Source organism: Narcine bancroftii, chromosome 5 (genome assembly GCF_036971445.1).
Source record: "Narcine bancroftii isolate sNarBan1 chromosome 5, sNarBan1.hap1, whole genome shotgun sequence".
Lineage (NCBI taxonomy): Eukaryota > Metazoa > Chordata > Chondrichthyes > Torpediniformes > Narcinidae > Narcine > Narcine bancroftii.
The window spans coordinates 169,706,633-169,720,575 of NC_091473.1; the positions used below are offsets into that span (position 1 = coordinate 169,706,633).

Here is a 13,943-nt window from a genome sequence, read left to right on the forward strand (position 1 = left end):
CGTTATGAACACGGTTTCAAACCAAAGGAAATGGCCCATTGACAATTTTTCTCAAGCGAAATATTTCAGCAACAATTGGATCGAGAGCAGCAATTCTCAACCTTTTTTTTCCCCCAATCACATACCACCTTAAGCAATCCTTTTTTAATCACAGAGAACCTATAGAACATAGGGATTGCTTAAGGTGGAATGTGAGTTTGGAGGCGTCAGTTTGAAAACCACTGTACTACAAGAAAATTTAATGCAATTATAAGATAATTAATATTTGAATCTTATTAGGAATAAAGCAGTAATAAAAAGTACAGGAGTTGTCTTGAACGCCAAGTATTAAATCTATATCTTAACAGCTCAGTCTCAGCTCTCCCCTATGGGGTCCATCTGCCCAGTCTGACTGTCGTTGGCTCTGTACAGGCTGTAAACAGCTTGTTAAAGGAACTGACAGTGGTTAATTTTAAAATATGCTCATAAAATTTAAACTTTATTGAATAATTTGCTTTTAAAATATTGTGACAGCATCACTCCACTGGTCAGTGAGATGATTGGTAAAGGACTATTTGGGCAGTAAGACTTGGGGCAGACTTTTACAGGGCGTATAGCTCAAAACGTGCATTTTAGGTGGAAATTGAGGGAGTCATCTAGTACAGAGTCATCTTGTATGCCAGCATATGTGGTAATTTTAAGTCATTTATAAATGATTCGAAAGCTTGTTTAAAAGAAAGTGCATGTTTTTTAAAATTTACATGAGGTGAGTTTTATTGATATTTTGCATTTGTCTAAAACCCAACTTTTATCAAATTGGTAACCTCTGATGGATTAATTTTCTGAAACCACACTGATTGAAAATCCTTTGTGTAGTTCATGGTTAAGGTTCTTTTAATAATTCACCTGCTGCAGTGTGAAATTGGAAAATGTGTATACTTTTCAGGTTCTGATGAAACAAAAAAGAAAATGTACAGTTCTATTTTGGTGGTTGGAGGTGGCCTAATGTTCCACGGGGCTCAGGAATTTTTGCAACACAGAATTTTAAATAAGATGCCCCCATCATTCCGAAGAATTGTAGAGAATGTTGAAGTTATCACAAGACCCAAGGTGTGAAATATATAGTCCTTTATCATGGAATGAAATACCATTGATAGTAAAATTGATAATCTGCTCTCTGATTGTTCAGAAGACTTGATTGTTCAGCATCTATCTCAATTGTTAGTATACTTAGCCCTTATTATCCACAGACCCATTACACTGGACAACAATTTTATTTCAAAAGGTTTGCTTCCTCAAAAGAAAAATTGGGATTATGAAAAACAATTTCAACCTGAACACAAAAGATAATTTTGAATTTGCTATATCATGTAGGAATTTGTAGAAACATTAAATTAACTTTTATTGCATTTAACATGTTTAATTGCATAATGATTCTGACATTGCTTTAGTTCAACTGACCTAAAAATGTTTTGCCACTGATTTTTCTCGGCATCTGATGCCTCTCATGACAGTGTCCAACAATAGTTGGCCATTATTGATGGATTCCAGTTGCCCTGATACTGCTTTTCCATGGTCAGAATGTCCTCGTAAAACCTTTCACCATGTTCGTCACTGACTGCAGCAAGATACAGCATTTCTGATGTATTGAATCTTTCTGGAGACAATTAATGCTGTTTTTAAGTCTACTCACTGTGCTATAGCCAGAGGAACATGTGCACCAACACACTGCTTTTATAGCCTGTCTGCATCTATCCTGACTAAGCATCCTCAGTGCATAGCACTGAGTGGATGTTCAGACATGCTTGGACTGACCAAAACAGCATGATTTGTGACTAGAAGACTTAAAATATGATAGGAAATTACAAAAAATAGGGTATAATCTTAAAAAAAGGTATGAAATATTTAAGGTGATTTTCTTGATCAGCTGCCCAAGATCACACCCAAAAGTAACATTTAAAAAATCTAAAATATAATGTGTTTGAGTAATACAAGTTAACATCCAATAGTTTGGTGGTGTCGATGAAAATTTCTCAATGTACTGAGGGTACTGGATTAGTAATTTTATGGTAGTGATGTAAGAAGTCACTTGTAATATCATTCTTATTTCTGAATATTTAGAAGGCTACAGAAGGTATCCAAGGTAGAATATAGGAACAAGTATAGGCCCTGAGCCTGATCCATCATTTCATAAAACTGGTTGATCTGATTATAATCTTCACACTGCATTTCCATCCTTTGTAACCTGTAACCACTTATTTATCAGAAAATATCAGGCTTCCACTTCCCTTTGAGGAAGAATTGCAACAACTTATAATACAGTGAGAATATAAAAAAATGCCTTATCTCTGTCCAAATTGGGTGAAATAATAATCCCTATTTTATAAATATTGACTTTTAGTACCATATTGTTTCAAGAAGAGGTGTCCTAGCCCCTGCATATTGTTAATAAATCTTGTATGTATCATCCACCCCTTCTCACCCTTTCAAACTTTACTGATTACAAGCCAAGGCTGTCCAATGTTTCCTCATAAGAGGACCTGTCCATTCCAGGTATTAGTCTGGTAAATCTTTTTCTGAATAGCTTCCAACACATCATGTCATCTCTTAAATAAGAAAACCAATCTTATGCACTGTACTCTAGATATGACCTTGCTAATGCTCTATATACTTGAAGCATAAACATTCCTACTTTTGCATTTAATTGCTGTGGCAATAAATGATAACATTCCATTAGGCCATGCAGCCTGTTATGAACCTTTTGGCCACTGAGCTGCACTGTTTCTGCAGCTTCCAACCCTGCAGAGTCCTCTCCCAGCCTTCTCCTTGGTGGTGGGGAAGAGTAGGGTGGTGATGTTCTCCACTCGGGTGTCTGAGCTAGCCCACTACATGCAACCCTTGCCTGTCTGATCTGCCAAAGTTGGGAGTCACAAACTTGAGCACAGAAATCCAAAGATCTTGGGTGTCCAAAAAAAACACCACCCTCTTCCTAGTTTAAATCTGCATAGGCCCATCAGTAAGTCCCTACGAAGGAATGCTGACACTCCTGGCTCTGTGGTGGTACCAACTTTATAGCAGGAGCAGCAGTGCCATCATCTGGACATTTTGTTCTTGTTTCTCACTTTTTTTTCCTATCAAGTTCCTCTTTCCTCCATTGACTCATTCTTAAATCCACTTGCCATTTAATCAAATACATGAAAACTGATAACCTAACAAAAAAATCTGAAATTGTTTGTTTCAGGGAGAAACACAGTTCATCTGACAGGAAATGATAAAAAACAGAAGTAGTTGCTGTATGCTTTTTGTGAAAAATACGTTAATGTTTAGAAATTTGGAGTGTGGAGTACATTTTTATTTTAATTTTCTATATCGTGCTCTTAAAAATCCAAGGGAATATTTTAAGAAAATTAGAGAAATAAAACATTGCAGTTTTTTATTGGCATTTCATTAATCTATTAGACAGATTAATAAACTGATATATTCACTTTGCTTCACTTTATAACTAGGACATGGATCCACGCCTAATAGCATGGAAAGGTGGAGCTGTGCTGGCTTGTCTCGATACAACCCAAGAGCTCTGGATACACCAGCGAGAGTGGCAGCGTTTTGGAGTGCGTTTACTACGTGAGAGAGCGCCGTTTGTATGGTGAACTCTAATATCCACGGTGGGCCTTGCAAATTAAAAGTCCATAGCTGATTTCTGAAAGCATGGAAGTACATCAAGAAGGCTTTATTTTAATTCACCAGTTTGTTTTACAACTATTGGCATAAAATTAGTGCAATTGTAAAATTGTTGAATTCTTCTGATCTCTGTACATTATTTTAGAAACTGAAGAGCGCGAGTTTATCCAAATCCCAGACCATGTTAATGATGATGCAGCTGATGTGCAAATATTTTCTTAATTATAAATAAAGTTTCACTACCTCAAATATGTGAATTTTAGCCATGCAAGGCTTCTGCCAAACAATTTTGTTTTAAATTATTAGGTAGTAGAGTTTATCACTTTTTCCTGTGTTTCTTTTAGATTTTTGTTGGGGTTTAGCAGGAGAGGGATTCCTTCCTGTGGAAATATTAACATCGTCATTTTCACAACAGATGCTAGTTGAGTGTTTTAGTTCTGATCCATTTAATGCCTTTGCTGAGAGTCTTGCAATTGTTTTAGCCGAAGTTGAGGCATTAATTAAGCAGTCGTATCTATTTCCCCCTGTTTCTCTGAAGACAATTCACCAGAAATATTATTATATCTTCATGCAGCAGCCTGTTGAAAAGCTTTCTGCTGATTATGGAACAGCAAGTGCCTAATTTGGACACACATCTAGCAGATCACATTTAATGTAAGTCAATGAGGTAACTGTTCTCTCCACAAAATAAATATCTGTCCAGATGCTTCTTGTGTTTGGGTACAATCTTGTGCTTAGATCAAAGTCTGCCAAGTAACCTTTTCTGTATTTTGTACACTGGCACAGCGAGATCTTTTGGTACATTAACATTTAGCTAGATTCTCATAATTTAAGGACAAATATTTTGATATTCTTCATGCAAAACCAATACATTCATGTTTTCTTTTCGTATTGTACTCTATGATTCACCCTTTGGCCAACTTGCTTAACCTTTCAGCTTTCTTCTTTCAAGCCTCTACAGCTCACTTTCCACCTTTTTTGTATTGTCAGTACATATGGATGTACACTTTACATCCAAGTCTTTAATATAGTGTAAGTAGTTGAAGACCTAGTATTAGTTTTAGTGGCACCCTTCTAGTGACATTCAGCCAGCTGTAGAACCCTAGAACATTACAGAAAGAGGTCTCTTTGGCCCTTCTAGTTTGTGCCAAACCATTTTTTTTTTTACCTAGTTCCACTGACCTGCACCCAGTTCATAGCCTTCCATACCTCTCCCATCCATGTGCTTGTCCAAATTCTTCTTAAATGTTAAAATTGAGCCCACATTCACCACTTCACACTGCTCTGTGTGAAGATGTTTCTCCTAAACTTTTCCCCTTTCACTCTTAACCCATGTTCTCTGGTTTGTATATCACCTACCCTCAGTGGAAAAAGCCTATCTATATTTAATCTGTCTGTCCCCCACATAATTTTAAATTCCTTTATCAAATCTCCCTTCATTCTTCTACACTCCTGGGAATAAAGTCCTAACCTGTGTAATTCAGCTCTTGAAGTCCAGGCGACATCCCAGTAAATCTTCTCTGCACATTTTTCTACTTATTTATAGCTTTCCAGCAGTTAGTTGACGAAAACTGCACACGTTACTCCAAATTTGGCCTTACCAGTGTCTTGTACAACTTTACTATAACATTTCAACTCCTGTACTCAATACTTTGATTTATGCTAAAATCTCGAGTTCCATCACTTTCAGGGAATTATGTATCTCTATTCCTAGATCTGTTCTACTGTGCTCCTCAGTGCCTTACCATTTACCATGTACATCCTTTCTTAGTTTATCCTTCAAAAATGCACTCCTCACACTTGTCTGCATTAAATTCCATCTGCCATTTTTCAACTCATTTTTGCAGCTGGTCCAGATCCCTCCACAAGCTTTGAAAACCTCCTTTGCTGTCAACAACACCTCCAATCTAAGTGTCATCTGCAAACTTGCTGATCCAATTTACCACATTATTATCTATATCATTGATATACAGTAGATGACAAACAACAATGGTCCCAGCATCAATCCTGAGGCCAACCACTAGTCACAGGCCCCCAATCTGAGAATCAATAATCCTCCACTACTTTAAGGCTTCTTTTATCCGGCCATCATCAAATCCAGTTCACTTCTTCATCGTGAATACCTAGTGTCTGAATTTTCCTGACTGGCTATCCATGTGGAACCTTGTCAAAGGCCTTACTAAAGTCTACATAGACAACGTCCTCAGCCTTTCCTTCGTCCATTTTGCTTGTAACTTCCTCAAAAAAACTCTTAAGAATAGTTAAATACGACCAATCACACACAAAGCGATGTTGACTATCCCTAATCAGTTTCTGGCCATCCAAATAATTGTATATCTGATCTCTTAGAACATCTTCCAATAATTTACCTACTTATGATGTTGGGCTCACCAATCTATAATTTCCAGAGTTACTTCTGGAGCCTTTTTTAAACAACAGAACTGTGAGCAACCCTTCAACCCTTTGACTCCACACCTGTGCCTAAGGACATTTTAAAAAATATTTTTGCCTGAACCTCTGGAATTTCTACACTAGTCTCCCTCAAGGTCCAAGGGAATATCTTATCAGGCCCTGTGGATTTATCCACCTCTGCTTGTTTTTCTTACTTCCCACAATTCTGCCTGTTTTCTGAGTTAATACTGATGAAAAAAAATCAAGATCTCCCCCATCTCTTTTGTCTCCATAAAAAGCTGACCACTCTGATCAATGTTGTCCTATCCTTTTGCTCTTAATATACCTGTAGAAACCCTTAGTATTTTCCTTCACAATGTCTGCCAAAGCAACCTGAAATAAACATTTATTTATCTAAAAAATAAAGCTCTGTCTCTGCCCCTTTTCCCTTTCTCCTTTCACAGAACCAAAATCAATTCTTACCTCTCCTCATCATATCCAATTTACACCTTTTATTAATCTAGACTCCGCCCCCAGCCAGCACTGTCTTTACTCTGAGCATTCCTGTTCTTTGTTTATTCCTTGAAGGGCTCAGGCCTGAAGTGACAGCAATATATCTTTATCTCCTACAGCACACATGTCAAACTCTGGCCCATATAATTATATTTGGCCCGCAAGATCATTTCAAAAATGTATTAGAGGTGGCCCGCCCTGCAGCGAGAGCCGATGCTGTTTTTTAGTAATGTCACCCCCACCATCCTCCCCCTTCATTGCACATCCTTCCCCATTGTAACACGAGAAATTGTAACACGAAAAGTCTGTCGATGTCATCAGCTGGCAAGCCAGTTGGAAGGCTCCCCGCACAACCAGTCACTTCTCCCACCTGTCGAACGGTGCAGCGGATGGGCGAGCGCCTGTGATTTCCTGTCGGCGCGATGGGCATGGCAGGCTGCACACGGCCCCCGGGCAGCACGAGCCCCGCGCGACTGGCACCAGACGGTCCTTCCACAGCACGAGCGCACTTCTCCCGATCGCCACGGCCTTCACGCTTGCACCCGTGCGGACCCCAGGGACGGCTGGTTCGACCCTGCACGTGAAGAGAGAGATGGTGGCTGTCCGCAAAGGCTGATTGGCAGCGCGCTGGGCCTGAGTGGGTGGGTAAGCAGGGGTGGGCAGAGGGTGTAGGTGAGGAGTAATGGGCAGGGGAAGTTATGGTGGTGCGAGGGGCAATTAGAGGGAGGGATGAGTAGAAGGAGGGGTGGATAGGGAAGAGGTAAAAGGGGAGGGGCAGGGCGAGTAGGGGAGGGGTGATTAGAGGGTGAGAGACGGGTAGAGGGAGGAACAGGTTGAGGGGAGAGGCAGTAGAGGGGCGTGTATAGGATGGGGTGGGGAGAGGCAGAGCGAGTGGAGTGAGGGGTGAGTAGAGGTTGGGTAAAGGACTGGTCAGGTAGAGGGATGGTGGGTCGAGGGTGAATAGAGGCCTAGAGCCTGAGGAGTGAGCAGGAAATGCTGAGTCCTGACGCAGGCCAAAATGGACACAGCCTGTGAATGCTGACTACATCTCCACGGGGACCAAATAGGTTTCCCTCAGGTCAAGCAAAGGGTGAACTTGAGCTACCTGACCTGTAACATTATCCTCCTAAAGTTATATCCTAAAGTTTATCATTAGATATGTTGAAAGAAGAGAAAACATGCAGATGTTGTTGAAAATTTTCAATAAATATTTAGTTCGGCCCTCGACTTAGTCCAAGTTTTTAATTTTGGCCCTCCGAAAATTTGAGTTTGACACCCCTGCCCTACAGCTTCTGTAAGACTGGCTGAGTTCCTCCAATGTGTGTTTTTACTACAATCACAGCATCTGCAGACTTTTATTTTTCACTCTATTTATCTTAGAAGTTTCTCTTCAATATGCAATCTTTTTCCGTGGTAATAGCACTATCCTAAATCTTCTTCAACCTGCTTGTGAGATATATCTTGTGTCGTTTTGCCATTCTGATTTCTTTCTTATGTATACCTCTACACCTATTAGAACTCCTGGGTGGGGAGTGGGGGGGGGGGGGGGAAGGGGGAGGTTCGCTTGATTCAGACTGCTTAAAACTGTTGTATGACTTTTTTTCCCCAGACCAGAGCCTCCATATCCCTCAACAGCCTGTGACTCACCAGCCTTGCTGTTTACCTGAACATGTTGTCACTGAATTCTTGCCCTCTCACTTTTCAAAGTCTCCCACTTGCCAGCCATCCCCTTACCTGCAAGTAGCCTCTTCAATGAACCTGTGCAATTTCCTGCCTAATGCCTCCAAAATAGGCCTTGCCCCAATTTAGTAACTTAACTTGTGGGCCAAGCCTGTCTTTTCCATAACTCTTTTAAAAATAAATAATAGTTTTATGGTCACTCATCCTAACGTGTTTCCCCCACTGAAACTTCAGTCACTTCCCCTATTTTGTTCTTTCAGAGGAACTCCAGTGTTGCCCCCTCTCCTGTACAGTAAAAACCCCTGGTACAGTGTATCAGTAATTCAAGCAACCGGCAAAAAAAAACTAGGAAAAAAGTGTTTAAAATTAAATAAGAATAAAATAATAGGTTAAAAAAATGTTTAAAATTGTAAAAGTAAATGTTTTCTAAAGTAACACATAAATATTTGGTGAAGATGGAAGCAAATATTCAACCAGAGGAGGATCTCGCTTGTGCTTTGCTCATAGCAGCTGTTTAAATAAAGTTGTGTTTGAAATAAAATGGTGTCGCCCAGGATGAAGAGCTGGTTGATGCTGCTCGCCGTTGGGGTGACTCTTAAAGAGTCTCCTTATCCCTACTTAGTAAGAGTCACCTCTGTCAGAGGCTTTATCTGTAAACTTGGTGGGAGGGAGGGTAATTATAATGTTATTGATAGTTTTTCAGGCAGCTCCATGGAGGGGGAGGGAACTGCAGATGCAGCAATGGTTAAATATTTTCCAAGCATGTGATTGAAAATAAAGTAAAATGCTTTAAAGTTTACATATTCAAGCAAGTGAAGATTGTTCAGTATTTTTGTCTTTTAAATTGTTTATTCTTAATGCAGTTATATTAGGCATTGTAAGAATAAGCCTCAAGCAATTTGCATATCTGCCATTTACCAATTTCCATAGGTGCTGGATAAGCAGGGGATTTACTGTGTTTTGATTTGGGAAGCTTTCTTGAACATGCTTAGTAAGTTCCACCCCATCCATACCTTTTTGCACAATGGGTGACCCATTTAATGTTAAGAAATTTAAATCTCCCAATAATATTACCTTATTATTCTTACACCTATCTCCCTACAGATTTGCTCCTGCATGCCGTCTTTCATTCTGAAAATCCAGAACATATGAATTTTCTAAATAGATGTCGAGAGAAAGCAAACTGAATAGCAACTCTGTTGTTGAGGTGAATACACGATCTTTTATTGTAAAAGAAACCCAAAATTTGACTTGTATGATTAGAATTTGTAGTGAGAGAAAGCAATCAGTAACAGGACATCTGAAGTTGTAAACTGGGACTCCCATACTGTGCAAGAGTTTAAAATGTATTCAGGACCCCACCACCCAGGCTATGTCCTCTTCACTCTGCTACCATCAGGAAAAAGGTACAGGATGCTTAAGAAGAGTGCTTCAGCAGCACAAGGATGGCTTCCTCTTCGCTGGCATCAAATTCCTGAATGTTCAGTGAGCCAAAGACACTGACTTTTTGAGCACCATTTTTATAAGGTGGTTTATACAAATGTTGGCACTATGATCCTGCAAAACAAGAACATTTTGTGACCTGTTCATGATATTAAATTCTGATTCTAATTCTGAACGTTTCCTAAATTAATATATAGAGGTCCTAACTAGAAAGACTGTAATGCTGGATCTCCTATTAGGGAAGGAGACAGGACCTGTGACAGAATTGTGTGTAAGCGAACACTTTGGATCAAGTGATCATCATGCCACTAATTTTAAGATAATTATTGGAATAGGATAGGTCCGCTCCTTGACAGTGAGGAAGGTTCTCACAGCTGGCAGCTGGATCTGGGAAAATGGACTACAAAGTGACATGTAGAATTTAATGTTGATGAGTGTTAACTGTTGCACTTTTGGAGGACGAGCCAGGGTCGGACTTGGATGGTAAATAGTTGGGCACAGCAGAGCACGATAGAGCAGAAGTAATTGGGAATATAGATATGATTCAATTTATTGTTATGTAATAAAGTGTCATATTACATAAAATTGCCTTTTGTCTGCTGTAAGGCGTATAGATTTGCCATCAACAGAAATTGCCTGAAGCGCCTCTTACAGTCAGAGAAAGAGAAGCAAAAAAGAGCCCCATCAGTCATCGTCTTGGATTCGCCTCCAGCACTCCCACACCCTCCGCAGCCACACAGAGTCCAGTCCAAACCATCAACAACCCGAGTGCCAGATCCGAACCTCCGACACAATTAGGAACCCTGTGGTGCCCTCGGCACCCTTTTGCATCCTGGTTCTGATACCTGGTACCCCTTCAGCCAGTCTCCAGCAGTCCACCAGATGGTGGAGTCCCTTGACTGCAGTCTTCAGCAGCCCACAGCCTGCGTGGGTTCCTCTCATCGGGTCACCAACTGCCTGCTGTCAGTGTGTTCCTCAGCCGCAGAACCCCTCACTGATGCACCACCATGGTCATGGTCCTGTGGATTGTCTCCTCTGCTTCTCCTTCCCGGGTGGAGGGGGTGATTCCCTGTTTTCTGGTGCCCTGCTCCAGTCTTCCGCTTCCTTGGAGCCTGCAATCCCTCGTTGCTGCTGCCGATCATAGGCACTGCCATCGGACATGAGCCCCGTGGTCGCGGGATTTTAAATAAAACCACCATCAGCTCCTTTAACAGGCCATATAAAGCCTGTAGGGAGCTGACGTCAATCAGACTGGGCAGTTGGACCCCACGAAGCACTGTGTCTCTGTTTCCCGCTGTCTTCCCCAGCATCAACACTGCTGTGGTAGCAGCTCTGGCAGCACCGCCATTTTCTCAAAATTCCTTGAAAGTGGTATCACATGTGGATATGATCATTAAAGAGCTTTTGGCACATTGACCTTCATGTATAAAAGTTGTGTACAGGAAGTGGGATGTTATGCTGAGACCAAACATTAGTGAGACCAAATTTGAAGTATTGTGGGTGATTTTGGTCACCTACCTACAAGAAAGCTATTATGGAAAATTTACAAGGATATTGCCAGGACTTGAGGAGCTGAGTTACAGGGGAAGGTTGAATAGGGTAGGACTATTCCCTGGAGCATTGGAGAATGAGGGGAGATTTGATGGAGGTATACAATATTATGATGAGTATAGGACGTAGGCTTTTTACATTGAGGTTGGGTGAGCCAAGTATGAGAGGACATGGGTTAAGGATGAAAGGTGAAATATTTAACAGGAACTTCTTCACTCAGCGGTGGGATTATGGAATGAGCTGCAGATATGATTTCAACATTTAAGAGAAATTTGGATAGGCACATGGGTGGGAGGGGTATAGAGGGCTATGGATTAGGTGCAGGCCGATGGGATTGTGGAAAATTAGCTGAGTATGAACTAGATGGGCCAAGGGGCCTGTTTCTCGCTGCAATGTTCCATAAAAGCATTCCCTCCATCATTTAAATAATTCTTTGTTGAGTTGTTGTATTTCTGTTCAATAAAAGGAACAGGAATGAACCCATTTTCTACTGGCTAGTCAGTTTAACCTCTGGTAGGAATGTTTTTATAAAGAGTAAAAAGGAAGATAAAAGATGAATTCATGAAAGCCAACAGCATGGGTCAATAGTAGAGGTCACAGATTCAAGGTGATTAACAAAAGAACCAAAGATAATGTGAAAATTATTTCTGTGATGTATATACTTAGCATTGCCTGACAGATGGTGAAGTTGGATTCAAAGCTGGCTTTCAAACGGAATTGGATTAAAGTGACTTGGATCATAACCTGATAGGACAGCAGGGCCTTGGGAGAAGTGCACAAGAATGAAGCTAATTGCATTGCCCTTGCAGAGAGCTGGCATTGGACTGAGCAGCCTTCTTTGTATTCGTCTTTCTGCCTCACCTTATATTCATTGAAGTAGGAAAGTAAAATCGATAAAGTGAAACAAGAAAGTCTGCAAACCCTGTAATTATAGTTAATATACAAAAGTGCTGGAGAAACTCAGCAGGTCTTGCTGTGTCCATAGGAGGCAAAGATATAGGGCCTGAGCATTTTGTTAAGTTATGCAAGCACCTGAATAAGAAGGCAGGGGAGGAGCTCAGGCCAACAGCCAAGGTGGACGTAAACAGGAAGGCAGGAGAGAAAAGCTGAGAATGGATTGGGGGGAGAGATAGGGCTAAAGGAAAGGAGGGAGGGATAGGGAAATAGAGGGGGGTGGGAAGCTGAAGGAAAGGAATCATTGGGATAGTGAAAGAGAGAGTGGAATGGGATCCTAATGGAAATTGGATATCGATGTTAATACCATCTGGTTGGAGGGTACCCAATCGGAATATGAGGGGTCGTTCCTCTGATTTATGGGTTGTCTCACTTTAGCAGTGCATGAGACCCTGGACAGACATGTTGCCTTGGAAATGGGTTACCCCTTTTTCAGCAGAATTGTGTTACAAAACTGAGATGACCTCCTGAACTCCCATGGGTAGGAATACCACTTTAACTTCTTTTGAAAGTTATGGTTACATCACTTTTCATTGTTTATGTTCTGGAAAGGAATGATTGTTAGTGTCTGTATGTATTGTGTTAATTTTAGCCATTGCCTCTCCACCATTCATAGGGCGGCGCAGTTAGCACAACTAACCGGAGTTTGAATCCTGCACTGTCTGTGAGGGGTTTTGTACCTTCTCCCCATGTCCTGTGGGAGCTCTGGTTTCCTCCCACCCTTCAAAAAGTACCAGGTTGTAGGTTAATTGGGTGTAATTGGGGCGGCACAGCCTTGTAAGGACCCGTTACTGTGCTATGTGTCTAAATTTAAAATTTTTTTAAATTAAAATTCTGCCTTTTAATAATACTCCAGCAGATTTCATAACTAAGTTGCTCCCCAAGGCTTTGTATTAATTTAGTACCCTATGTTTAATGATTTTAGTTGTAGTACGAACATTAGAGCAGGGCAATTTAATACAGTTTCTAATTTTCCTGTTGCCTTTCGTTCTTTTGAACAAAGGATCAAGATGGACATTTGGCCACAACATGCACTAAATTGAAAGCCAGACATATAACACAGAGACAAAGGCAAAAAAAAATAAAATGAATTCTCAGTTCAGAGTATAATTAAACCAAGGATGCAATATTATAGAATGGGAATAAATCAACTTCTCATATGAGGCATTTTGGTATCAGGAGCTGTGGACTTCAAGCTTTTTCTTTTGAGATCTTTCTCAGACCCAGTCAAGGCCCTGGGAAGGCAGATTATTTAGATGTTTGAATTTGAATGTCATTTAATAGAAATTTAAGATCAAATGCTCACTCTATTAATCTTGTTTTACAAAAAAACGTACGTGAATTATATGCAAGGTTAATATCACGCAATTTGGATTTCTCAGATACACAAATTCTTGATCATAATCAAGAATTCTTGCATCTTAAAGAAGAATTGTAACCTGAGCAATAGTGTGAATAATCTCAACGTAGGTTTGACAAGAAGTGTGATGTGTACCGTATGTTCCCATGTTCGTACTTTGTAGTAAGTGAGAGAACTTACAAATTTTATAACTATTGGTTATGATCTTGTTTGAGTCATTAAACTCATCAAGTTATAATATTAATTTTAACTCGATGGGATTTGGTGGCTTGGCAGAATTTAGCTGCTCTCATTTGAAACTCATGATGTTCTGTTGCCATGAAGGATGAGGGCAGAACATCTAGAAATAATGTGTATCCAATTGTGTCCATTCTTTTTGCCATCTTCTTCC

The 13,943-nt window shown here is 40.4% G+C and overlaps 1 protein-coding gene across 5 annotated transcripts in view; it reads left to right on the plus strand.

Annotated features, from left to right (window-relative positions):
- The window catches only part of actr8 (actin related protein 8), a 56,593-nt gene that overhangs the window by 29,606 nt on the left and 13,044 nt on the right, over positions 1-13,943 (plus strand). Inside the window, exons 12-15 of one of the 5 annotated variants that reach the window (XR_011358021.1) lie at positions 926-1,089; positions 3,486-3,590; positions 4,235-4,314; positions 9,349-9,451. Coding sequence is in view for 4 of the 5 variants with exons in the window: in XM_069939689.1 (XP_069795790.1) it covers positions 926-1,089; positions 3,486-3,590; positions 4,235-4,282 (317 nt within the window). In the remaining variant the exon portion in view is untranslated. Of the gene's footprint in view, positions 1-925; positions 1,090-3,485; positions 3,932-4,234; positions 4,332-8,173; positions 9,325-9,348; positions 11,472-13,943 lie in introns of those variants that run through there. The other 4 variants (XM_069939689.1, XM_069939690.1, XM_069939692.1 and 1 more) reach the window with 4 other exon arrangements.